Source organism: Hippopotamus amphibius, chromosome 3 (assembly GCF_030028045.1).
Source record: "Hippopotamus amphibius kiboko isolate mHipAmp2 chromosome 3, mHipAmp2.hap2, whole genome shotgun sequence".
Classification (NCBI taxonomy): domain Eukaryota; kingdom Metazoa; phylum Chordata; class Mammalia; order Artiodactyla; family Hippopotamidae; genus Hippopotamus; species Hippopotamus amphibius.
Genome location: NC_080188.1, coordinates 48,223,278 through 48,250,597, shown reverse-complemented (window position 1 = coordinate 48,250,597; position 27,320 = coordinate 48,223,278). Strand labels below are relative to the sequence as shown.

The 27,320-nt window shown below is 42.7% G+C and overlaps 1 protein-coding gene across 5 annotated transcripts in view; it reads right to left on the bottom strand.

The window, feature by feature from the left end:
• Positions 1-11,645: 11,645 nt before the first annotated feature.
• The window catches only part of SHROOM3 (shroom family member 3), a 123,642-nt gene continuing 107,967 nt past the window's right edge, over positions 11,646-27,320 (bottom strand). For 3 of the 5 annotated variants that reach the window (XM_057726576.1, XM_057726581.1, XM_057726577.1), the window contains exons 9-10: positions 16,269-16,541; positions 11,646-12,265 (exon numbers count right to left, since the gene is read on the bottom strand). In XM_057726576.1, the coding sequence (XP_057582559.1) occupies positions 11,897-12,265; positions 16,269-16,541 (642 nt within the window). In that variant the 3' untranslated portion in view covers positions 11,646-11,896. The other 2 variants (XM_057726578.1, XM_057726580.1) reach the window with 2 other exon arrangements.

Sequence of the window (27,320 nt, the reverse complement as noted above, 5' to 3'; positions counted from 1 at the left end):
TCCTTCTGGGACCCCTGTAATATAAATATTGGTCCTTCTGATGTTGTCCCATAAATCCTTTAAGCTATCTTTACTCTTTTTTATTTTATTTTTTTCTTTTTTGCTCCTCTGGATGAATTCTACTGCCCTCTCTTTGAGTTTGCTGATCCTTTGTTGCACTTCCTTTAGTCTGCTGTTGAACCCCTCTTTTGAATGTTCAGTTCAGTTATTGTATCCTAAGCTATGTGATTTCTTAAAAAATTTTTTTTACATTGAAGTATAGTTGATTTACAATGTTGTGTTAATTTCTGCTGTTCATCAGAGTGACTCAGTTATACACATATATACATTCTTTTTTTATATTCTTTTCATTATGGTTTATCCCAGGATACTGAATATAGTTCCTTGTGCTATACAGTAGGACCTTGTTGTTTATCCATTCTATGTATAATAGTTTGCATCTACTAACCCCAAACTCCCAGTCCATCCCTCCCCCCTTCTCCCCTTTGGCAACCACAAGTCTGTTCTCTTTGTCTATGAGTCTGTTGCTGATAGGTTCATTTGTGCCATATTTTTAGATTTCACATATAAGTGATATCCTATTTGTTTTCCTCTTTCTGACTTACTTCACTTAGTATAATAATCTCTAGGTCCATCCATGTTGCTACAAATTGCATTATTTCATTCTTTTTTATGGCTGAATTGTATTCCATTGTATATGTACCACATCTTCTTTATCCATTCATCTGTCAATGGACATTTAGATTGTTTCCATATCTTGGCTATTGTGAATGGTGCTGCTATTAACATAGGGATGCATGTATCTTTAAATTATAGTTTTGTCCAGATATATGCCCAGGAGTGGGATTGCTGGATCATCTAGTTTTCTGAAGAACCTCTGTACTGTTTTCCATAGTGGTTGCACCAACTTACATTCCCACCAACATTGTGGGAGGGTTGCCTTTTCTCCACGCCCTCTCCAGCATTTTTTATTTGTAGACTTTTAAATGATGGCCATTCTCACCAGTATGAGGTGGTACCTCATTGTATTGATATGCATTTCTCTAATAATTAGTGATGTTGAGCATCTTTTCATGTGTCCATTGACCATCTGTATTTCTTCTTTGGAGAAATGTGTATTTAGGTCTTTTGCTCATTTTTTGATTGGATTGTTTGTTTTCTTTTGTTGTTAAGCTGTATGAGCTGTTTGTATATTTTGGAAATTAAGCCCTTGTCGGTTGCATCATTTGCAAATATTTTCTCCCATTCCATAGGCTGTCTTATTTTTTATGGTTTTCTTTTCTGTGCAAAAGCTTGTAAGTTTGATTAGGTCCCATTTGTTTATTTTTGTTTTAATTTCTATTGCCTTGGGAGAAGAACTTAAGAAAACATTGGTGTGACATATCAGAAAATTTTTTTCTGCCTATGATCTCTTCTAGGAGTTTTATGGTGTCTTGTCTTATATTTGCTTTAAGCCATTTTGAGTTTACTTTTTTGCATGGTGTGAGGGTGTGTTCTAACTTCATTGATTTATATGCAGCTGTCCAACTTTCCCGGCACCACATGCTGAAGAGACTATCTTTTTCCCATTTTACAGTCTTGCTTCCTTTGTTGCAGATTAATTGACCACAGGTGTGTGGGTTTATTTCTGGGCTCTCTATTCTAGTCCATTGATCTGTATGTCTGTTTTTGTACCAATACCACAATTTTGATTACTGTAGCTTTGTAGTATTGTCTGAAGTCTGGGAGGGTTATGCCTCCTGCTTTGTTCTTTTGCCTCAGGATTATTTTGTCAATTCTGGGTCTTTTATGGTTCCATATAAATTTCAGGATTATTTGTTCTGGTTCTGTGAAAAACTCATGGATAATTTGATAGGGATCACATTAAATCTGTAGATTGCTTTGGGTAGTATTGCCATTTTAACAATATTAATTCTTCCAATGCAAGAGCATGGGATATCTTTCCATTTCTTTGAATCATATTTAATTTCTTTTATTAATGTTTTATAGTTCTCAGCATGTCTTTCACCTCCTTGGTCTAGTTTATTCCTATATATTTTATTTATTTATTTGGTGTGATTTAAAAAGTTGGTTTTTTTTGTTTTTGTTTTGCATTCCCTTTCTGCTATTTTGTTAGTGTAAAGAAATGCAACCAATTTCTGTATGTTAATCTTGTATCCCGCTACCTTGCTCAAATCATTTATCAGTTCTAGTAGTTTTTGTGTGCAGTTTTTAGGGTTTTCTCTGTATAGTATCATGTCATCCTTAGCTATGTGATTTACGTTTGATATTTTCTTATATATCTATCTCCTTTAAAAATTCTCACTTTGTTCACACATTGTTCTCTTGACCTTGGTGAGCATCTTTCTGGCCATTATTTTAAATTCCTTACCAGGTAAATCATTTATCTCCACTTCATGAAGGTCTTTTTCTGGAGTTTTATCTTTTTCTTTTGTTTAAAATGTATTCCTCTGTTTCTTAATTTTCCTTGTGTTGGTTTCTGTGCCCAGTCTTAAAGGGTTGGCCTAGTATATCATTCAACCCTGCCCTAGTTCTTGGTTGTCTCTCAAATCCTTGTGATTGTTCAATCTGCTTTCTTTGTTCTTAGTAGCCACCAGTTGTTGAAGGTGTGCCAGGCCCTGTCAGTGACCCAAAGGGGAGGATCTCAGTCAGCATCTAGATGCAGGCTGATTGGAACCAGACCCTCAGGCAGTAGCTTTTAAAGTATGCAAAACTACCTCTTTCAGGGGAAGATTATGAGATGGACATTTCTGTCTTTTCCCTCTGTACTGAGCCCTGGGGCAACAGCTGCTAAGAACTGTTTCTTGTTTGCTACCATCCTGTTGAACCCATGAACAGAAGCCCTGCTGGCCACCAGAGACAGGCTATCATGGGATGTGTCCTCTGGGCAGCAGCCATGAAAGCCAGGATGCCAGGTGTGTGTACAAGATCCTTTTTATGGAGATACTGGCAATCTAGGGCAGGGCAGAGGGAGAGCATGAAAATGGTACTAACTGGCCTCCCTGGTCTCTGGAGAGGATTGCAGTAGGCCCCCACATATGTGTTAAATTAGAAGCCTGACACTCATGCCACAGCTTTTAAGACGTGCAAATAGCCCTCTTTCACAGAAAGACTGGGCTTTTCTGTCTGCTACCTCTGCACAGTGCCCTGGGGAGGATAGCTATAGTGAGTCTGTACAAGTCCCTTAAGAACTGTTTCTTAGTTCACTATGGCTTTATGAGTTTCAGGGACAGAAGCCCTGTTGGCTTTCAGAGGTAGATGTTTTGAGGGGCCATCTCTCAGGTGGAAGTCTTAAAAGTTGGGGCCCCAGATGTCTAATCCAAACCCTTTACTCCTCAGGGAGAAGCCAGGAGTTATGAGTCCCCCCACCCCCACCCCAGTTGTTGTCAATTACACCCAGGGTGGGGTTTGGTGAGATTGTGTTTCAGCCTCCCCAGCCTGGTTTTTCTTGTTCACTCAATGTATAGGAGTTGCTCGGCTAGTTTCTGGATTTTTTTCAGAGGGAATTGTTCTATGTGTAGCTGTAGATTCAGCGGGAGGAGATGAGTTCAGGAGCCTCCTATATTACCATTTTGAACTGGACTCTATTTTTTAAAAAATCCATTTGTTACAGCAGCTTGGGCTACACCCTAACCATGATAAAAAAAAAAAAATCCCTGGGAGTTTGTATCATGATCTCCATTAACTGCATGAAGGATAAAAACCAATTACATGTTTAGTCAGTATTAAATAACTAATTTGCCCTAGTTTCTCACTTTTCCTCATCAATGCTTTTTAAACCGAGGTATAATTAACAATCAGTATTATGCACAGATCTTAAATGTTCAGTTGGATGAATTTTGATGATTCCATACATCTGGGTAACCACAGCTCAAAGCAAGATATAGAATATATCTGTCATCCCAGAAAGTTCTTTTGTTCAATTTGAATCAATCAGCTTCCCTCCATCCACAGGCAACCGCTTTATCATTTCTACCATTATAGGTTAGTTCTGCCTGTCCTAGAACTTCATATGAATGGAATCATACAATATATCCATTTTTGTGTAATTTCTTCTGCTTAACTAGTGTTTTTCATCCACGTGGTTGGTTACGTGTATCAATAGTTTATTCTTTTCAAAAAAAAAAATGAGTCAATAGTATCCCATTGTGTTAATGTTACTGCAGTTTGGTTATGTTCACCTGTTGATGGAGATTTGAGTTGTTTTCAGTTTTTTGACTATTGTGATTCAAGCTGCTATAAACATCTTGTACAAGTCTTTTTTCTGGAGATGTATTTTAATCTCTCTAGAGTAACTACCTAAAAGTGGAAGTGCTAGATCATAGAGTAAACACATATTTCTTTTTGTAAAGAACTACCAAACAGGGGCTTCCTAGGTGGCGCAGTGGTTGAGAATCCGCTTGCCAATGCAGGGGACACAGGTTCGATCCCTGCTCCAGGAAGATCCCACATGCCATGGAGCAACTAAGTCCATGTGCTGCAACTATTGAGCCTGTGCTTTAGAGCCCGTGAGCCACAACTGTTGAGCCTATATGCTGCAACTACTGAAGCCCATGTGCCTAGAGCCCGTGCTCCACAACAAGAGAAGCCATGGCAATGAGGAGCCCGTGCACCACAATGAAGAGTAGCCCCCACTCACCACAACTAAAAAGAAAGCCTGTGCACAGCGAAAAAGACCCAACACAACCAATAAAATAAATAAATTTATTAAAAAAAAAAAAAAGAACTACCAAACAGTTCTCCAAAGTGGGTTACTCGCTAACCAGAATGCGTAAGAACGCCATCTGCCCCACGTACTCACTAAAACTTGATTTTAGTCATTCTAGTGAGTGGATAATGGAATCTCATTGTAGTTTTTTTTTTTTTTAATATCTTAAAATTTTATTATTTATTTTTGGCTGCATTGGGTCTTAGTTGCAACACATGGGATCTTTCATTGTGGCGTGCAGGTTTTCTCTTCTGTAGTTGTGGTGCACAAGCTCCAGAGCGCATGGGCTCTGTAGTTTGCAGCACGCAGGCTCTAGTTGAGGCACGTGAGCTCAGTATTGTGGCTCCAGGGCTTAGTTGCCCTGCGGCATGTGGGATCTTAGTTCCCCAGATATTGAACCCACATCCTCTGCATTGGAAGGCAGATTCTTTTACCACTGGACCATCAGGGAAGTCCCACATTGTGGTTTAAATTTCTATTTCTCTGAGAATTTTAAGATGTCCGTCACCTTTCTGTGTGCTCACTGGCCATTCATAATACCTTCTTTTGTGAAATGTCTCATTAATTCTTTTGCCAAGCTTTTTAAATTGGGTTGTCTTTTTATTGTTGATCTGTATTCATGTGTTATGCATATGTGTATTTGTGCATGATGGACAGAAGTCCTTTTGTTAGCTACCTCCCACTGATTTCTGATCAATTCAATCTGAAGAGCTGTGGTTCTACTTTTGTTAGCAGGCATGTGATATACCTTCCCACCTAGCCATGCCAATGCACATATCAAAGTATCCAGAGTAATGATGAACATGCCTGTTTCTTGCTGTACTTCCCAAAGATGCTTTTTCTCTTACCTACTTGTGGAGGCACATTATTTAACCACAACTTGAAATTATTTCCTTAGTTCCTTATTCTTAAGCACATTATTCCTTAGTTAGCTTTAACTGACATTTGTAACAAGGCCTCACAATTTATTCTTAAACCCTGTTCCGTCACCTTCAAAATTTATTGTTCAAAACCAAGAAGTCTTCAGTAAGATCTGTAGAAAAGGTCAGGAAAAAATGGAGGATGAAAAGGATTTGCATTCTCACTGTAAAGAATACATGCCTATATCCTAAGCAGAAATTCACTTCTGCCCACCTACCTGCACAGAACTGTAGCCCTGAAAGGGATATCAGACTGTCTTCCTGCCTGTTAATAAATCTGCTTCCAAATCATTTCACACCAGGTAGATCTGTAGTCTATATTTTTTTTCTTTTGTCAGGAAGGAAGATTAGTTTTCTTAAGTTCTTAGTCCAGTGCCTGTGAGTCCTCTTCACTGGGTTGTTCCTTCTCATCCCCTCAATTCCTATTACTGAAAAATAAAGCCAATTCTTATATTCTGTTCTAACTGGAGAAGGGAAATAGCTCTCATTCACTCTTAAACATATTATACACATTGCAAAGTTTGCCAAGTCTTCCTTCACCTGTCTCTCTCTTTTTTGAATGAGGTGAAAATTTTTCCCTAAATTGAAAAAAACAAAACAAAACACAAAAACCCCGCATTCTTGACTTTATACTCAGGTCATCTTCCCTTCTACCTCTTTACTCATTTTCACTACACTTTCTAAGTCACCCCTTACCCCCAACCCCCCAAAAAAGAAAAAATATAACTGGAATCATTTGGGAAATAAAAGAACAGAAAGGTGACGACTGTAGAGTGAGGCAGACAAAAACACACAGAGATCGACAGGTACAAAATTTACACTCCTAAATAGGCCTCATTCTAAGTCTGTTGCTTTAGGTACTTTGAGGACTATGCGTGTGCATTTAAGGAAAACAAATGAGAAACTGCTTTCCTTTTGACACCTTCTCCTTCAAGAGATAGAAACTGTCCATTTGACATGTTTTCTTTATTATCAGAGAAATAGTTCTTACAGAATCAACAACTACAAAGTTCTGTATGATACCAGAAGATAATATTAGGGTAATAATCTAGAATAAATTTGTGCCAGTTATCAGGGTATAGCCTCTTAGCTCCACATTCACCCTCTGATATATGCTGTGACAGTGGACAGTCACTTGACTCTCCTTCACTGTGAGTGTGATTCTCACACTTTCTCAGTAGAGGGCGCTGCAAGGCAGGAGGGAAGGAAAGGATGACCCTGCCGTTTGGGCTGCTGCCTGGTGCAGGAGTGGCGTAGTGGAAGGGTATCTGATGGAGTTCTGCCCCAGCCATGGGTTGCCTCAGTGACCTTGCAGCCTCAGCAGGGATAACCTCCTCCCAGCTCTGTGGACTAGAAACTACACACCTAGAAGGATTCCTGCTTCACCCAAGCCCCAAAGGCATTCTGCCAGCATTCGCTCCCTCAGGCCCCACACAGATAATCTGACTCAGAGGGTTCCCACTGAGCAGCCACCCCTCTGCAGGCCCCCACTACCTATGCACGTCTATGCTGTGGGTTGCCAACTGACTGCACCCGGCCTGCACTCTGAAGGGTTTGCTTCCTGCTTGCCCAGGGGCTGCAGACCAGCCTCTGACCTGGGCACGCGAGCAAAATACTCTGCTAGCAATCAGTGGGCTGAGTTCTCCAAGGAGCTCTGAACCTCAGCCTTCGTGAGGCGGGGCCCTTTCAAAGTTTATCTCTCCTTGGGTATTCTCCCTTAACTCAAGAGTATCATATAGAATTTCCTTATATTCTATAGACACGTTTATCAGAATTCAACAATTTCTTAAAGTTCCACTGTGTAAAGCAATAGCAGTACTGATATTTTAGTAAGAAATGCAGCTGCTTTTCCACTTAACAGAAGATTTGAGAGGAATTTATAGAATGAAGTAGGAATAATGGAACCAGTTTCTTTATTCACAGCTTTTTTCTTGCCTAATTGTGATTTTAGGCTTTTGAAATCAGGTGATGGCTCCTTTCACTTCTCAGAGGAAATGAACACATTTTTGTTTCATTCGCTAGACTGTCAGATCCAAGCCAAGAAATTCTAACTCATTGGTGGCACGAGACTAGTGATGAAGCAATAGAAATCTGAGTACGGTCCCCACGGAAAAGGTCCATTGTGACTTCAGGTTAGTACAGATATCATGGCAGCACTTTGAATTACTGACATTGTATGATAAGCTGATTCCTTTGGGGGAGAAATAATTAGTGCATTTGAGCCTGAATAAGTACTTAGCTTGTTTAAATTTAAAACAGATCTAGGGGAGAGTGAGCAGGGGGAAAAAAAACCCATATCACAACCTTGGGGATGATATAATCGCGGGGACATTAACTCATGATAATGTAGTTAATGAGAGTAAATGTGACAGGGCTTTGAATTTCTGGATTTTGACATACATTCATGCTAGTCTAATTGTGATCCTAACCGTAGAAACTGTACAAATGACAGGTGTAAGAGGCTCTCAGACGTTAGAGCCCATCAGACTAACTGGAGAACTTGTTCAGGTGCAGACTCCCAGCAACTGGCCTTTTTAGCAAGCACCCGTTATCCTGATGGAGATGCGTACCCTGACTGCACCTTCAGAAACCATGATTGAGTTAGTGTCTGAATGAACTCCTTTAAGGAAAGTGAGTTTCAGTTAGAAATAAGAATAAATTAGAACACCGTTCATGTGTCCCTGATACTAAAATGGCCTTTATTATTGTATTCCATGCTTCGTCCCAGAGAGCTCAGGCAGCCATGAATACCTTGTCCCCAGTAATCGATTTCTGTGTAGAAAGGCCCCTTCACATTCGCCTGGCCATGTCTTGCTAGAGATGGAGAAGTTTTTTCTGGCTGAAGTTCTTCCTTTTTTCCTCCGAGCAGTAAGGTGACTAAAACTCATTTTGTTCTAAGAAAGGAAAAATAATTCCAACCTAACAGAATAAAGCCAATAACATCATGGAAAATTAAACAGGAAAATTTGGAATCATATAAGAATAAAAAGCCAACATTTTTCAAGGTACCCAGAAAAAAAACCCAATATCTTAATAAAAGATGCTTGAATAAAATACAAACTTCAAGGCAGAGCTCATATTAGGAATGACTGTGATCTACCTTTTAAACTCAGAAGTGACTTTGGATCAGATATTAACAATGGAGTAATAGGAAAACTGGGATGTCCCAGGCTGGTTTCTGCTTTAGTAGCTTTTTTTCTTTTGGTCATGCCACGTGGCATGTTCCCCCAACCAGGGATCGAACCCGTGCCCTCTGCAGTGGTGGAAGCATGGAGTCTTAGCCACTGGACCACCAGGGAAGTCCCTGTTTTCTGCTTTATGTGCCCCAAAGGACTTCAGTGAAGCCCTCACTCCTGACTTCAACAGACTCTTGGGAGCGGACCCAAACTTGCTAATCTTCAAGTCTGAAAACCAGTTGTGCAAAACAAAACCTAAAACCTAAAATGATCCCCTGGCGCAAAGGAAAAAAATGTTTGGTTTCGACAGTGCCTCTGGGAGAAACTCAAGACACTTTCACTGTGGACCCTCCCTGCGTTCTTTGGGGTTAAGCAGCCACCACAAGAAGCAAAACAGCAAGAGGAAAGGCTGAGTCAGACAGCATGCAGCAACAAGCCCAGGAACTCCTCCAGGGGCCCAGGAGTTGGAAGCCCCCCACTAGTGTCGTAGGACATTGTCCTTTCTTGGAACTGTGACGGTTTCTTGAGTATCAGCGGCAAGGCCATCCCACTCCCACCTGACTTCTCATGGGACGTGGTATGTGTGAAAGGACCACATCCACAGGGACAATTATTCACTGAACAAACATTTCTGATGATGCAATGTGGGCCCTGAAATCTTGACCAACAACTTGTTCATGGCTGCTGTTTTGGTTCATGATTTTGGCTGAGGATGTTGTTTGGAGGGAAAAATTGGCTTCTACTGTAGGTGATTTTTTTTAATAGTGGGGAAAGAATGCAACGTAGGAAAGGGATAAAGAATCGGCTGATTATCTAGTTAAAGTTAACAATGAAAATTAGGTTAGTGATTTCTTCTCATCACAGCAGAGATCAAGTCCTGTTATAAATATCATATCCGCCTGAGAATTAGATTTCATAGTTACACTCGGTACCTCACTCATCTCACATAACAACATTTCAGTGGAGCAAAAGAAGGGATACTGTCCTCAGAACGTCATCGCTTTCAGGGGCTTGGGGTGCACTGCAGTATCACCTGCTGCTCTTCTTGGGGGGGGGGGGGTCACTTACTTTGACGTGTATAAATTACAAAAGTGATGAAAAAGCCTGAATGTGTAAAATGTTCCCAGTCCAATCCTTGAGGATGATTTAGAAGAGTGCTGGGCACTGGGAGCCCCAGGCCCCCCTGAGGAACTTCACTAAGAACTGCTGCAGACACTTGCCGGCCCGCTTCAGCCGGCTCTGACCTCATGGAACCACTCAGTGTCCGCAAGATACACCAGCTGGTTAATTGCCAACTGGATTGATCTCAGGCTCCTGTGTTGGCCTACGTCTGACGAAAAGTCTGTGGGAAGCCCTGTTTTTCTCTACTTCAAAATGACAATACAGCGTGACTGTTGAATGCTGTCCCTGTCTCTGCTGTTCCCTGGGAGATGGAACCTCTAGATGTAAGAGAGAAGCTTTTGAAAACATTCCTGGGAAACCAAGGTACAGTCTTATAATGCAGTCTGACAGGATAAAACCTCTAAAGCATGAAGCATTGGCTTCTGTTGACGGCTCACAAGAAATCTGTGGGTGGCCTATTGGTTCTAAGTTCACCCAAATACATCTGTATTGGGGACCAAAACTACGTTTTTGAAGTTCCTAACCAGAATATTTTCATTAATTAAAATGTACTAAGAAAAAAGAGCACTTGATACTCTTCTATGAATTCTACTCTCCCAGTTCTCTAGGACAGGCTGCTATAGTACTTGTAGCCCAAATCAGCACGGGCAGCCACCAGCCGAGGATTCAACACGCGTAAAAACAACAGGACTAAAGCACAGCCGGGGATGCACCACCCGCTCAAAGTATCAGGCTGTTGCCATCTCTGGCAGCTGACAACAGAGCCTGGTCACTGGCCCATCACCTCCTTCCATCTTCCCGTCTATATATTTTAATGGACGTACAGCTTGGGCTCTTGAGTACCCTCTCAGATGTTACTATTGAAGCAGAATAGTGCAAAATCAGTCTTCAGAGGTTAAGGAGGGACTTTTCAATAAAAGTGTAGTGGATAAGTTTGACATTTTAGGAAAAGAAACTTTCTTGAAAAGCATGATTAAAAGAGCCTGCTAACATATCCCACCACGTACGCTATATTTAGCTCAAATCTCATAGAGGAGCACAGCATGAATTCAGTTTTGAACTGACTTGGGTTCCAGCCTCCTTGTCAACAGGTTGGAGCGTTGTCCTCGTTAGTAAAATCTAGCTTTCTCTCCGCCCCAGGGGTAATGACAGCAAGCACTAGGGAAGCATGTGATAACCGTGTTGCATAAAGCCTTCTTCCAGGGCAGGGGTATGTGTTCCTGATTGTTGCAGGAGTGAAGCCATGAGGACTGGCAGCTGGGACTCCCCCACACTCAGTTTAAAACAAGCATTGAAGGTCTACTCACAGGTCGAGAGTTTAAGAAAAAAGTCTCCACACTCAATGCAACTGTCTTTGGAATTCTTCGTTTCATTAAGGTTCTCACAAAATACAAAGCTCAAACGTAACTGTCTATGTCCACCAAAGAACAGAATCAAGTAAGTGGTTAGCACACAAACAATGATCTTTTTCATTTTTAAAAATATAAATAACAACGTTCAAGGTTTGACAGTTTTCTCCTGTGTGTTTCTCTTTAAGGCTTTATGTTGCAGACCCTTCATTGATAAGTGCGCGTACCTGTCGTCAGGATGCAATGCCCACAAGCGGGGAAGGACACCGTGGATACGTTCCTGAGGGTGACACGCGTTGATCCATGTTGCCTCAGCCTGTGAAAAACTAAACGGTCAATCAAACACCCTCTGATCAGTTCTCACAGTTTCATTAATTTTCTTTCTACTACGAAGTAACAATAGAAAGGGGTAAGTTCCCAGCAGCATTCAAGCTCTCAGAAGATCAATCATGAAGGGTGATAAGGAAAAGAAAGGCTTTTTCCTGGATGGAATTTTTTCCTTTTATCCAGAAAAACCCCGATAACCCATAGAGTTTGAAGGGTGGCTTGTACTGAAACCTCTTTCAGATTAAGTAATGTTGAGAGAAGGGATGGTCTTTTGGTTGGGTACTGGAGAAGAGGTTAAAGTGGAGAGGTTACTGTGGGAAAAACGCCACTGACAGTCCATCCCCCCACAGGAGTCATGTCACTGGCCAGGTCTGGGGGCAGAGCCAGGGCCCCTGCCTTGGGCACGAAATCCGAGGGAAGGCTCTCCAGCAGACACTTGATCTGCTCCTGGCCCAGCTTGATCTTGTCGTCCAGCTCTCGCTGCTCGATGAGGAGTGTGGACTTCATTTTCACAAAATGCTGGTAGTCCTGGAGTTGCTCCTCGGAAAGGTAACTAGCCAGGAAGTCCAGCACCACGCGCTCCCTCCGATCCACATTCTCCTTGAGCTCTCGGGCGTCCTCGTGCTGCGCAGCCAGGACCTTCCTCTTCTCGTTGAGAGAGCTCTGCCAGGGCAAAGCAGGCAGGTCAGCAGAAGGCCAGTGGAACGGGGAACAGAGCCACACTGCCCGCAGACAGACCCTTTTCAGGACGATGCAGTATCTAAGTTCCTATTTTGACTGTCACTCTAAAGTAAGGAGAGTCAATTCTTTGAAAATCAGTTTATTACCCTTACGTTGCATATATATGGTTCTCTAACTTGTAAAGTCATGTGATAGCTTTAATTTGAGAGATTATGTTAAATTGGCTGGGGTAATGGCTTTACTTTAAGGCTCCCAGACTTAAAAGGACATTCAGGATTCCACTTATATGAGGTCCTTAGAATAGTCAAAGTCATAGGGACACGAAGTAGAATGGTGGTTGCCAGGCCCTGGGGGAGGGGAGAATGGACAAGGAGTTGTTTCAGTGGATATAGACTTTCGGTTTCGCAAGATGAAAAAGTTCTAGAGATCTGTTTCACAACAGTCTTAATATAGTTAATAGTGCTGAGCTGCACAGCTAAAAATGGTTACGATGGCAAACTTTATATGTAGTTTACCACAATTAAAAAACTGAAGGGAAAAAAAAGCCAGTCATCAAGGTATCTTGCGTGTTTATAAGTATATACGTTTATAGTGGTTCTCACAGTGCAGACCAGCAGCATCTCCTGGGAATTTGTTAGAAATGCAAAATTCCAGGCCCCTTTCCATCTACTGAATCAAAAGCTCTGGAGGTGTGGGTCCAGAGCTCTGTGGTTGAATAAGCCTTCCAGGTGATTCTTTGCAGTTAAAGTTTGAGAACCTCTGCTCTAATCCATAATCAACAATGGGAATGTCATATTTACCATCTCTGAAAAAATCAGTTTCCATTTTTCAGGCCTCTGAATCTAACAGAAATTCTATTTAACAGTGATGGTAATTTCATATTCTGAGAGTGTCTTATACAGACCCAATGGTAAGACAGCATATTTTCTCCAGGGCTAATTTACTTTATATGTCAGCATGTTTGCTAAAAGGTCACATTAAAGACTTTTATAATGTCATTAAAAATTTTTTTAAGTTTTTATATTTAACCAGACTCTTCAGGCTAAAGTGACTGAGAAACTTTAAAGTGGAAATTAATCAAGAAGAAGAATATATATATAATCTCAGTACAAGTTAGCTTATGTAGGGTTATGAAAGGATCATGGGTCTTTGCCCTGGCTTCCCTTGAACCAGCCTGTCAGATCTTACATAATAATGCCTAGAGGAAAAGTGCAAAGTTATAGGTTAACCTTATAATATCTCCATCTTCTTAGGCTTTCTTCCCCTAATCAGAAAAACACACCTAAAAAAGAAATCCTTGGGGACTGAATTTGCAATGAAGACATGTTTCAAAATACTGTAAAGAAATAAGTTAAGAAATGAGAACCTCTTCCTCACCTTTAAAAAATTATGAAATAGTTTAAACATCAGTATTGTATAAAGTGGTATAATGTCTGTGTACCCATCACTGACAATGCCAAATCTTAGCTTGAACATTTTTCATATTTGCTTCAGATTAAAAACAAAAAAATTAGAGATCCAGTTGAAGTCTCATCTGTAGCTCTCCTGATCCCCATCTTCCCCTCCTCCCCTCACTGTAACTGTAATCCCGAATTTGGCATTATGGAACTATTTATTCCTCCTTTCCTCATTCCTATTTATACCTTTAGTTTTTAAACTAATAATTTTGCAGGTGAGCAAGCACTTATCTATATGTGTTTATGTGCATCTAAGTGTTAAGCTGAATTCAATTCTGGAACAACTCATCTTTCTGTAAGAATTGGTCCAGTATTCCTTATCTCAGATACCTGTGGCATCCATCCAAGTGACCAGACAGCAACCTTGGAATTACCTTCTGTTCCGTCCTTCCCCTCATCTAGCACACCTTGCTAATTCAGACTCATTCTCTAACTCCCTCCCTCTTCTCTATCCTCATGACAATGGCCTAAATTCACAGCCTAAACCTATTTTGCTAGACCATTACAATAAGCCTCCCAACTGTCTCACCCCTCCCCAGGCTGACTATGTCATGAAATTAGCTCATGGCTCTCCAGGCCTACAGGCTGAAGCCTAAGGTATGACCCATAGGTCTTTGTGATTATTTTCTGCACTGGATACTGTTTACCCCTCCAGATCTACTCTCCTCAGTCCTGCTCTCTGTCTAGGGAAGCTGAAGCCTGCTGGCTGCTGGGTTTGGCCAATAGCAGTCATGGGCAGGAGACTGGAAGGTGGGAAGAAGAAGAAACTGAGGCCTTTATCCCTGGCTCCCTCCTTGCCAGGGGGCGGTGGCTGCAGCCTTTCACCCAGGCCTCAGTGCTGTAGGTCAGCTTCAGCTATGCTTCTGATAAAAGCCCCGTCCTCCTGCTGCTCCATGTCCAGAGGTAGTAATGGCTTCCCCGCTGGTGCTAGCCCTGGGGGGACAGTGGCTTTATTATCCCTTCTCGGTCTCCCTTAAAAACAAATAAATCAAGGAATCACTCTATGCTCTAGACATACCAACCACACGTAAATCAGTTCTTAAACATGTCACGGTCTGTCTGGACTTTGCACATGACATTCCTTCTAAATGGTGAAGCCCTTCCCTCTCAGTCCACTTGGAATTAAGAAAGTCCTCTAGACTCCGCTCACGCGGCACTTGTGTGAAGTCCTTCCTGACCCCACCACACCGCGTCAGGGGTGCTTTCATGGCTCTGAGTTTACTGCTGTGCTGCAGCATACTGGAAACAACTGCTGTTTCTACACCGGTTTCCTCACCATCTGGTAAGGGCGGGCCTGTTTTTAGCCAGTGTTCAGCCCTAGCACGAGGAGCACCTGGTATTTGACAGGTTCTCGTTAGCCGTTCGCGGGATGGAAGGAAGGCGGGAAGGACAACACTGGAGGCCAACGTAATCAGACAGTTTCTAGGTTAGGAAGTGAAGGCCCAGCGTATTTACATGAGGAGGGGGCTCACGGGGAGAGGGGCTGCACAAAGTTCCTGGATGCTGAGTCACATTCCTAAATGCTTACCACCTAGACTTCTTCTAATCCTTTAGAAATCTGTTTGACAAGAGACACCTTTTCTTTTGATGCAGTACATTTGGAGAGATAACTGGGAAATCCCGGACAGCACTGAAAGAGAGAGCTGTAGACAGAAGGAGCCAGGAAGCAAAGGAACCTCTCGATGGCTGGGGCGCTCACCACCTCGGCACGTAAATGAAAAACGTCATCGCTACGTCCGTCGCCTGACCTCCCTTGGTAAGTTCGTCCATGAGGGGTGGGATCTGGCGGCTTTGTTCACAGAGTATCGTCCCTGCCTAGACCAGAACGTGGCACATACTGGATACGCAGGAAACATCTGCTGTACCGATGAGCACATGAAGAGCGCTCTGTAGCTCTGGAATTAAGTTCAGTGAGGCGAATAACACTCGGGGGCTGCAGCAGGACTCCTGTCCTGGCTCCGTTGCTTACTGGCCTGTTGCGAGGCTTCTGTGAGACTGCACCTACAGGGTGTGAGCCCACAGCGCCTGACCCAGGGGGAGGACTTAGATTCTCTATGGTATCACTACCGCTGTCACGACCAGTTATTCCAGTAAGAGGTGTGGAGGACACAGCAGGTGCATCCTCACCGAGCGCCCACGGCCCCTCGCCTGCAGACGCCCTGGAGCCTGAGCTCACGTTCCTGTGCCCTCTCCCCATCCCCAACAGTTTTCTTGTCCCTCTCTCTTTTTTTTAATGTCAACCCCCATCATGCTTTTACCTTTCCTTTTTCTGGGGTAGAAAGGAAGGAAAGAAACTCTGGCAGCCACATTTTTAACTTTTCTAAGTATCCCTGAAGCTGAGGTGTCAGCGTGACATCCTGGCGTGGAAGATACCTCCTCTTCTGTTCCCTGCTCATCTGTACATTGGACCATCTCCCTGCCCCAGAGAGATGGTAATCTTCTCTAGAAAGGCTCCTGTCTAATTGTACTTCTCTGTGTACATGGGATCAGGGGGGGAACGTGTTGAACGGAATCACCAGGCTGCCTACCCTTTCCTCGTTACTGGCATCTTCCCCAAGGCTGCTGAGGACGTTCTCCACGCGAGCCAGGCGCCCGGAGAGGGACAGCAGCAGGTTCACCACCTTGTCCAAGTCCCCGACGAACATCTTGTACTTGTCAATCTCGTTGGGCTTGCAGAGCTCACGGACCCAGGCCTCCACCTCTTCCCCCAGGGCGCTATTGAGCTTGATGTCCATCAGCAGGCTCGCCTTGGCTTCCTGGAGGGTCTCAAGCTTGTGCGTGAGGCTTCCAATCAGCTCTGCCTGTAACGAGAGAGGAGGCACACAGCAAAAACTTAGCCAGCTGGCTGGTCTGTGGCGGCAGGATCCGCTTCTGCCAGCCGCGTCCCTCCTGTCTTCGAGGCTCAGCCAAAGGCCCCCCTCTGGTCTGCATGGACTGCCCCCACCTTAGGCCACAATCTCCTTTCTTTCTCTGAATGTCTACAGCCGCCTTTCTCTGAACCTGTTCAGTACTCACAGGCCAACGCAAGATCACACATCACCTCGGAATGTTTTCCAGGTGTGCTGTGCTGTGTATAGCACTGCCTTCCCAACTGGTTTGCTAACGACTCACTTTTTTTTTTTTTTGGGGGGGGTACACCAAGTTCAATCATCTGTTTTTATACACATATCCCCGTATTCCCTCCCTCCCTCAACTCCCCCCCCACCTCGAGTCCCCCCCACCCTCCCCGTCCCAGTCCTCTAAGGCATCTTCCATCCTCGAGCTGGACTCCCTTTGTTATACAACTTCCCACTGACTATCTATTTTACAGTTGGTAGTATATATATGTCTATGCTACTCTCTCGCTTCGTCTCAGCTTCCCCTTCACCCCCCGCCCCCCCCAAACCTCGAGTTCTCCAGTCCATTCTCTGCACCTGCGTCCTTGTTCTTGTCACTGAGTTCATCAGTACGACTCACTTTTAAAAGTCTTTTCAAGACGTTCTCATTTGATCCTCACAACAATGCCATAGGCGGGCAGGGTAAATATTCTTGTTTAACAAATGGCGCAGCCGGAGAGTCAAAGGAATTAGGGAATTGCCTAAGATCACAGGGCTGAGTTGAATATTAATCACAGATGCCAATCGTGGAGCAATCACCATGAGCCAGAAACGGTGAGCAGGTCTACGGATTATCTCACTTAGCCTTCCCCACAGTCTTGCAGTAGATACTGCTTTATCCACATAGTGCACGAGGTGAGCAGAGTAAGACTTAGGGAGGTGGAGTGAGGCTAAGACACACACACCAGCTGCTGTGAACTCAGGTCAGCCTGACTTCGGGGCCACGCTTGTACAATCACTATAAATATTCACAATGAGACCTTTATCAGAATTTAGCCCCTTGTTCTGTCCACTCTGCCACACTGTCTCCAGTTAGCAGAGCTATGTAATTTGTCACCTTACTTATAAATTTCTATACATATAAAACAGAATTACACAAATATCTAGTAAATTTAACAGAAGGAATGAAGTAAAGGTCTTAGTGGTTTCAAGTTTGACTTCTCTTATAGGAAGTGTCTAGTACCACTTTGCTGCAAGAGAAATTAAGTCTCCATGGCTTTTTAAATTACTCTTTCATTTTTCTCTTTGCCTGAGTTAGCCACATGGGAAAAGAACATCATCTTTTTTGGTTAAAACCTATTTGTTTACCACTAACAAGGTTCCAGCTCAAAATTTCTATGTATGGATGTGTATATATATGTGTGTGTGTGTGTGTGTGTGTGTGTGTGTATACATAAAACCAAGCTGTGTGGCTTCAGTTGGGGAAAAAAAAAAAGGTCACAATTTCTGTGTTAGAGTAAATCTTCATTTTAAAGGAAGGAAAAAAAAGGGAAAAAATATTTTTGAATAACAAAATTGAAGGGTATTGACGACTTTGTGTACTGTTTCTTCAACATGAGCACCAGATAATACAGTAATCACAATGATAAGGAAAATATTTATTTCCCCACCATCTGCCCATCTTGGAGCTGGACCAACCAGAGGTACTTCAACTAAGTAAGGTTCGTAATGTCCTTGAAATGTTCAAGTTCGGGCTTTAATGGTGACATCTTACTGTCTTCTTAACTTGCCTAATCTCAGAAAGTGAAGGGAGACTAAAACATTCCCATCTGCTGCACAGACTCATTATGGGTTATAATCTCTGGCTTTCTACAAGCAGTTAAGACAAAGTGGATACAAAAGACAATTTTAGTAATGGGAAAAAAATGTACACTATAAAAATATATTACTCCTCAACTGAAGAGTCTGAGCTCAGAAAAATGCAGATGGGAGAGAATATTGTTTAATGTTAGTTGTTTAATTTTCCTTATATTTACCTGGAAAACTCATAATTTTCTAAAAAACAATTCTGTCTGGCAGCTATGGTATTTTCCTGCAAGATAACCTGCCAGATACCTCCAGGAGAACGCCCAGCAGGGGTGACGATCTTGCACTGTGCTCTCTGTTCCTATGAAGAGAATGGCAGGGATACTGGAATGGAGAGAAGGAGGGAAAATAAACACTGCCTGCTGTTACATCTCCCAACATCCCTGCTGGACAGGATTCCACAAGTCAGATATCACCATGCCTGTCTTTTAGATAGATGAGGAGAGAGACCGACATCTACACGAAGTCAGCCCAGAAGCTTTTAAGCCTCGTAGCTTGCTTTTCCTAGGCTTGCCACTCTAAATGTCACCAGATGGTACTTTCTTATAGAAAACCACGTTATACCAAATCCAAGAGGCAGTTAACTAAGCAACGACATTCTTATCACTTCAACCTCAGGAAAAGGTCTTCTGTTTACTCCAATGCTTTGGGATCCATTTCAACCTCACATCCTGAGAAGTATACTTTCTACAAAAGGCTTTTTAAAAAAACCAAACAGTAGAAAGAAAAGACAGCCTCGTGTTTTCCACTATTCTTGTAAAGATGACTTCTTTTGAAACTAATATTGTGTGTCATTTCTGGAATGAACTCAGAGAACTTTTAATAATGTAACTGATATCATTTAAAAAATCCTCAGGACTTCCCTGGTGGTGCAGTGGTTAAGAAACTGCCCGCCAATGCAGGGACACAGGTTCGATTCCTGGCCCAGGAAGATCCCATATGCCAAGGAGCAACTAAGCTCTGTGCCACAACTACTGAGCCTGTGCACTAGAGCCCACGAGCCACAGCTACTGAAACCCACAGGCCTAGAGCCTGTGCTCCACAAGAGAAGCCACTGCACTGAGAAGCCCGTGCACCGCAACAAAGAGTAGCCCCCACTCGTCACAACTAGAGAAAGCCCATGCCCAGCAACAAAAACCCAAAAAATAAAAACAAATAAAAAATCCTCATTATGGCTCTCAGTGGCTGGTATTTTAAGGGATGGGTATGATGATTTTTAATTTGCAGATGAGCATAAACCAGTAAGATGTCTTTCCTCAAGCGTGGGAGTGAGTGGTGAAGACAGGGGAGAACACTTCCTTTGAGTTTCTGCTGAACTTGGCTCCCTAATTTTCTCAGACTCCTTCAATCTAAGTAGAGTTCATAACGTCCTTGAAACGTCCAAGTTCTGGCTGTAATTAACGGTGACGGGTCAACAGGGCTGGAAGGGCAGCCACCAAGTGAGCAAGGTTTGATGGGCAAGGATGAGTCAAGAATTTGACACAGCTGAACAGCCATCAGGGTCAGAGTCAAGCCCACTCAGTCTCTCCTCTACAGACTCTGTTTCGGTTTTTTGGGGTTGTTTTAATTTTACTGGAGTATAGTTGATTTATAATGTGTTAGTTTCAGGTATATAGCAAAGTATTTCAGTTATACACATACACATATTCATTCTTTTTTAGATTCTTACCTAGGTTATCAGAGAATATTGAGTAGCGTTTCCTGTGCTATACGGTAGGTCCTTGTTGGTTATCTGTTTTATATATAGCAGTGTGTGTATGTTAATCCCAAATTCCGATTTATCCCTTCCCCCCACATTTCCCCTTTGGTAGCCGTAAGTTTGTTCTTGATATCTGTCTCTGTTTTGTAAACAAGTACGTTTATCTCATTCTTTTATAAGTTTATTTATTTTTGGCTGTGTTGGGTCTTGGTTGCTGCACGCAGGCTTTCTCTAGTTGCAGCGAGCAGGGGCTACTCTTTGTTGCGGTGCACCGGCTTCTCTGCGGTGGCTTCTCTTGTTTCGGAGCGCGAGCTCTAGGCATGCAGGCTTCAGTAGTTGTGGCTTGTGGGCTCCAGTGCTCAGGCTCAGTATTGTGGTGCACAGACTTAGCTGCTTCACAGCATGTGGGATCTTCCCAGACCAGGGATCAAATCCGTGTCCCCTGCATTGGCAGGCAGATTTTTAACCACTGCACCAACAGGGAAGTCCTGTCTCATTCTTTTAAAAATTAGATTCTACATACATGTGAGTGATATCATATATTTATCTTTTTCTGTCTGACTTCACTTAGACTGGAACGAAATAATGCCATTTGCAGCAATATGGATGGACCTAGAGATTATCATTCTATGTCTTTTTGTTGGTGCATCTAATCCATTTACATTGAAGGTAATTACCAATATATATGTTATCAGTGACAAGAACAAGGATGCAGATACAGAGAATGGACTGCTTTGGATTTGTTTTTAAAGGTCTTTTTTCGTCCCTTCCTCTTTGCTCTCTTCTCTTGTGATTTGATGTCTATCTTCAGTGTTGTGTTTGGATTGCTTTTTCTTTTTTGTGTGTGTATCTACTGTAGATTTTTGGTTTGTGGTTCCCATGAGTTTTTGATACAACAGCCTATAAATGTACAAGCTTGTTCTGACTTGCTGATCTCTTAACTTCCAATGCAGTTCCAATATTCTGCATTTGTACTCTCACAACTGATATCATATTTGTGTGTGGACGATTTCCTTTACTTTATGTTTGCCTTTACTAGCGAGCTTTACCATTTGTAATTTTCTTGATTCTAGTTGTGGCCTTTTCTTTTCCACCTAGAGGAGTTCCTTTAGGATTTGTTCTAAAGCTGGTTGGTGGTATTGAATTCTCTTAGCTTTTGCTTGTCTGTAAAGCTTTTGATTTCTCTGTCATATCTAAATGAGAGCCTTGCTGAGTAGAGTATTCTTGGTTGTAGGTTTTTCCCTTTCATCACTCGATATGTATCATGCCACTCCCTTCTGGCATGCAGAGTTTCTGCTGAAAAATTAGCTGATAATATTATAGGGATTCTCTTGTATGTTAATTATTGCTTTTAATGTTTTTTCCTTTGTGGCAGTTTGATTAATACGTGTCTTGGCATGTTCCTCCTTCATTTATCTTATGTGGGATTCTGGTACTTCCTGGACTTGAGTGTTTGCTTTCTCATGTTAGGGAAGTTTTTGGCTATAACCTCTTCAAATATTTTCTCAGGTCCTTTCTCTCTTCTTCTGGGACCCAAATAATGCAAATGTTGGTTTGTTTAATGTTGTTCCAGAGGTCTCTGAGATGGTCTTCATTTCTTTTCATTCTTTTTTCTTTATTCTGTTCAGCTATTCTGTTCAGCCACAGTGATTTCCATCGTTCTGTCTTCCAGCTCACTTATTCATTCTTCTGCCTCAGTTATTCTATTGACTTCATTTTTCATGTGTATTTCCAGTTATTGTATTGTTCATCTCTGTTCTTTAAATCTCCTCGCTCTTTGTTAAACATCTCTTGTATCTTCCTGACATGTGCCTCCATTCTTTTTCTGAAATCCTGTATTATCTTTGTTATCATTACTCTGAGTTCTTTTTCAGGTAGGTTGCCCATCTCCACTTCATTTAGCTGTTCTTGTGGGTTTTTATCTTGCTCCTTTGTCTGGGACATATTTCTCTGCTGTCTCATTTTATCTAACTTTCTGTGTTGTGGTCTCCTTCCTCGTAGCTCCTCTTGCTTCTGGTGGCTGCCCCCTAATGGTTAGAGCTGGGTTTTGTTCCTCTGTGGGCAGGAATATGTCAAGGGGTGTTTAGAGGTGCCTGTGAGCTCAGTATGGCTTTAGGTAGCCTGTCTGCTGCTGTGTTCCTATCCTGCTGGTTGTTTGGCCTAAGGAGTTCCAGCACTGGAAGCTGTAGACTGTTGGGTAGCACCAGGTCTTGATGCCAAAATGGCAACCTCCCAGAGAGCTCAGGCTATCAGTATTCTCTGAGGCCTCTGCCACCAGTGTCCTTGCTGCCCCCAGTGAGCCACAGCTGATGCCTGCCTCTCCAGGAGACCCTCCAAGATCGTAGATATGTCCAGCCCAGACTCCTGTGGAGTTACGGCTTTGCGTTGTGTCCCAGTGTACATGAAACCTTGTGTGCACCTGCCAAGTGTGGAGTCTCTGTTTCCCCCAGCCCTGTGGAGCTCCTGCACACAAGCCCTGCTGGCCTTCAAAGCCAAATGCTCTGGGGGTTCTCTTCCCAATGCCAGACCCTCAGGAGAGCCTGATGTGGGGCTCAGGACTCTCAGCACTTGTGAGAGAACCTCTGTGATATAATTATTTTTCAGTTTGTGGGTCACCCACCCAGAGGGTATGGGATTTGATTATGTCACGAAAGTGCCCCTCCTACCATCTTATTGTGGCTTCTTCTTTGTCTTTGAATGTAAAATATCTTTTTTGGTAGGTTCCAGTCTTCTTTGTTGATGGTTTTTCAGTGTTAGGTGTGATTTTGGTATTTTCGTGAGAGGAGGTGAGCTTGTCCTTCTACTCTGCCATCTTTTCTGGAATTGAGGAGCTGCTTTTAGCTTGGATGCTTGCTGTCTCCTCAGCATGTGTTGGCTGTTATCCCCTTGATACAAGGTGTGCAGGTGCAGTGGCCCTCGTGCGCTCCTGGGATGGCAGGGCAGCAGCTGGCACCTGCTTGCAGGTCTCCTATGGGCAGCTGTGGTTCATGCACTCTTGGGACAGTGGGAGCAGTGCTTGGCACCTGCTCTTTTATGGTTTTCAAAGACATCAACGCTGGCAGAAGAACCATAAGCCGGTCTGTACAGGAACTGATGTGTACTCCGGGCTTCATGGGATAGGGAAGGACAGAATAAGATGAAAATGTCTAAGGGTGATACAGGGAGGCCTCTGTGGAAAGAACCAATATACATTTTGCGGCATTCTGACTTTTGAAAGCTGTTGGCTGGGCTGTAATGTGATACATCACAGTAATGTGATACATCACAGCTTGGCAAACCTACTAATACCAATATTACTGAGCAGTCACGCCAGTCACTCCTGGCCCAAAGGTTGTACATCTGGATGGTATTTGAATTTTACAAATTTACCAAGCCCTTAAAATATGGAGATTTTAATTTTAAAATGCACTAAGAGGGATTTGAGTAACTGAAGGCAAGGGAAAGTTGGCTGTATTAAATAGCCATTTCTATGCCAGGCAGATCTCTTCAAAGAAACTACCAAATTACACCCATAGATTTCAATGGGGAGAGAGAAGAGGTGTTTTGATTAAAAAAAAAAATAACTTAATAGTCTCTCAGGAGCTAATTAGTTTGCAAAATCATTGATATTTATCCACTTTTCATCTGGCATGAACTGTTAACTCACCCTGCATGAGCTGCTACTTATAAGGGCTCTCTCTCTAAACATAGTTTCACAGACCCTCCCTCCCACCTCACCATCTGCATGCAGAAATCTTGCTGGGCCCTGTCCCACCTCCCTCACTGCTCCAGTGCCAGCTCAAACATTGGACCAGGAGTCAGGAGACCCAGCTCGGACAGAAAATTCACCATCAAGCCAGTCACTTGACCTTTTCTGTCTGTTTTCTCATCCACAGCAAGGGCATCCTAATGCCTGCCTAAAACTAATAATAATGCTTAGTTACAGAGCTCTTTCTCTGTGCCAGGCACTATTTAGGTGTTTTTCTATTCAATTACTACTCACAACAACCCAATGAGATGGGTACTGATATCATCCCCCTTTTACTGGTGAGGACAGTGAGGCAGATAGAGGTTATGTCACTTGCCCAAGCCCAGGCAGCTAGAAAGTGGCAGCACCAGGCTTAAATTCAGGTAGTTTCTGTCCTGAGCAAATCCCCATCCCATGTTGTGTGACCTGATCAAAGCAGCAAGGTCGTTGAGACCCGACCACCACTTCAGATATTCTGTAGCACGTTCTGTCAAGAGTGGGTCTCATTTCCTCTTGGGAAGCCTTGTGACCAGAAAGTTGTTCAGTCTCTTGGTTTTGGGTAACAGGAATCTGACATACAATAAACATTATAATATCTTAAAATTCAACGAAACATCCTCCTCCCTCCCCGAATGACAGCCCCTGTTTTTCCTATGTGTGTTACACAGTCACCTAGGCCAGGAATTTGGGAGTGAGCCCTCTCTCCTCTCTTCCACGCGCCACGTCTAATCTGCTACCAGATTCTGTCCATTTTACTTCCTTTTAAAAAATTTTAAATCCATCTGTTTCTCACTGCTCCTCTTGCACCTCCCTTAGACCCATACTGTCACTTTCCTGGGCATCTGTAACCCCCTCCCAACTACCCTCTCTTCCTCCTGTCTTACTCCAAACACAGCTTCCCTAAATGTACATCTGCCATGTCTCTCTCCCTGCTGATAAACCCTGGGAGGGGGACGGATGGTGGCCAGATGGCAGGAGCGCACACCAGCCTCTTGCCCCTCCTTTCTACAGCTAACACCCCCGGACCCTGAAGAGGGCTCTACAAGGTTATCTGTGGCAGTGGGCTGGGGAGGGGAGCCAAGCCTGAAGTACGACCCAGAATGGGGTGAGTTTCCTGTTTCTCCCCCTTTTATGTTCTAGCTCTGCCCTGGGAATAGCCTCACTGCTGAACTGAACAGAGGGTGTGGCAGGAACAATGCTGTCTCTTCCCCTTCCTTCTCTCTTTTCCCCCCTCTCCCAGCCCTGCCCCCTGAGGTGACTCTCCTTGCAGAGTGCACAGTGCAGTGGTGGCACAGGCACTTAAAACCCCGAGGAAAAACCCTTCTTGCCATCCAGTGGAACTGGGAAAATGACCCCACAGACCAAAGACTGTGAGGGGGATCCCCACTATTTTTCTCTCTTATTGAGGGTAGTCTCTGCCATGCAGAACAGGGGGCAGGAATACTGGACAGGAGGGAGCAGGAAAAGGAGACCCCCTAATTCTGTGTCTAAACTGCCTCAGGTCCTGGCTCACCCTCAAGCTGCACACGTGTGGGACAGACCCAAAGCAGCACGGCAAAGGCTCTGAGAACTGAACCGTGACAGAACAACTCATCCAAGTCCCAGGCTCACCCTGAAAGGTGCCTGTGTAGGACAGACACGTACAACACAGCAGAGGCTCTTGAGATCTGAATCGACACGGGAACCAACTTGTAGCTCGAACCTAACTAAGCTGACTGCCCGCTAAAACAATACATCAACATTCTCCAGAGGATTTTCATAGAACCCAGAGCCTCACACTATAATACTCAAAATGTTCAGATACAATATTATCCCATATGAAAAGAACCAGTAAAATGTAAGCAACTCTCAGGGGAAGACAACCAACAGGTGCTAACCCTGCGACAACCCAAACGGGACCTTTCAAACAGCTTTTATAACTATGCTGCATGGTAAATAAAAGTAAACACTCTTGAAATGAATAGACAGACACTACGAAAAACTAAATGGAAATTTTAGAACTGAAAACTATAACATTTAAAATTAAAAAAAAATCACTGGCAGCATAGAGGCAGGAATGTCAGTGCAACTGAAGATAGATCAATAGAAATTATCCAATCTGAATGAACTAACAGAAACCATTAAAAACATGAACAAAATTTCAGAGACTTGCAGGGCAATATCAAAAGGTCTAACATTTGTGTCACTGGAGTCCCAAAAGAAGAGAAACAGATGAGCACATAAAAAAATATTTGAAGACATACTGCCTAAAAACATCCTGAATTTAGTGAAAGACAAGTTTATGGAATCAAGAAGCTTAGCAAACCCAAACAGGATAAATCAAAGAAAATCAAGCCTATACACAAATCATAACCAAACTGCTGATAATCAAAGATAAAAAATTTGAAAGCAGCCAGAGAAAAACTGCATATAGGAAGAACAACAGCTGTGCGTTTCTCATCAGAAACCATGGAAGCAAGAAGAAATGGGACAACATGTTTGAAGTGCTGAAAGAAAAAGAATAGTTAATCCAGAATTCCATATCCAGTAAAAATTCTTTAGAAATAACAACAAAATATAGACATTCTTAGATAAAGGAAAACTAAAAGAATTTGTCACCAGCAGACAAGTGCTAAAAAAAAAAAAAAAAAAAAAGACATGCTAAAGGAAGTTTTTCAGGCTAAAAGGAAGACAGACCAGAGGGAAACTTGGAACTTCAAGAATGAAGCAAGAGCAACAGAAATAGGCAGCGGAGAGCCATCTGGGTCACTAAGGATCTCTTGGGGAAAGCCAGTCCTGAGGAATGACAGATTTTTTTTGCCTTTTGAAATATTCCACTAAGTTTTTCAGCTAAAGCCTTCTGGCCTGCAGAATAGAGAATTGTGGGATCTGGTTAAGCAGATTTTTGCCTAATAGGTATGGCAGCCTTTAGTCAAAGGATTGAAAGCCCTAAGAATTAAACTGTTTTTAGATTTTAAGTATGTCAGAAGTTCAGACAGTGAGTGTTTTATATTTTAAGTAACAGTTCTATTTACTTGGAATATTATAATTCATCTAGGATATATAAATAAAACATATATTAAAGTAGAACTGATTGGAAATGCTAGTTTCAAAATATTAATAAATGAGGACTCTAGTTTCCACTGACTCTTCGTGAGTTTCATGGGTAGAAATACATCTTAGGTTATTACTAACTTTAAACATTAGGCAACAAATTATTACTTTGCAGAAGCTGGTGGAAGGCTACACTCTGCCTTAGAATGATCTTGACCAAGCATCATGTTTTAAAATCATCCTTAGAAAAAGCTTGTTGTATATATATATCAGGAAGAGAACTGCATTTTCAACTTCACGCTGAATATATTCATAGATGCCTTCAACAACATCAATTAAAACCTACCTATTTTCTCTGTTCCAGATCAGGCATGTAAACATAAGTGACACACAAATTCTATTACACATTAATAAACCTGTAGTTCATTAAAACCAAAAA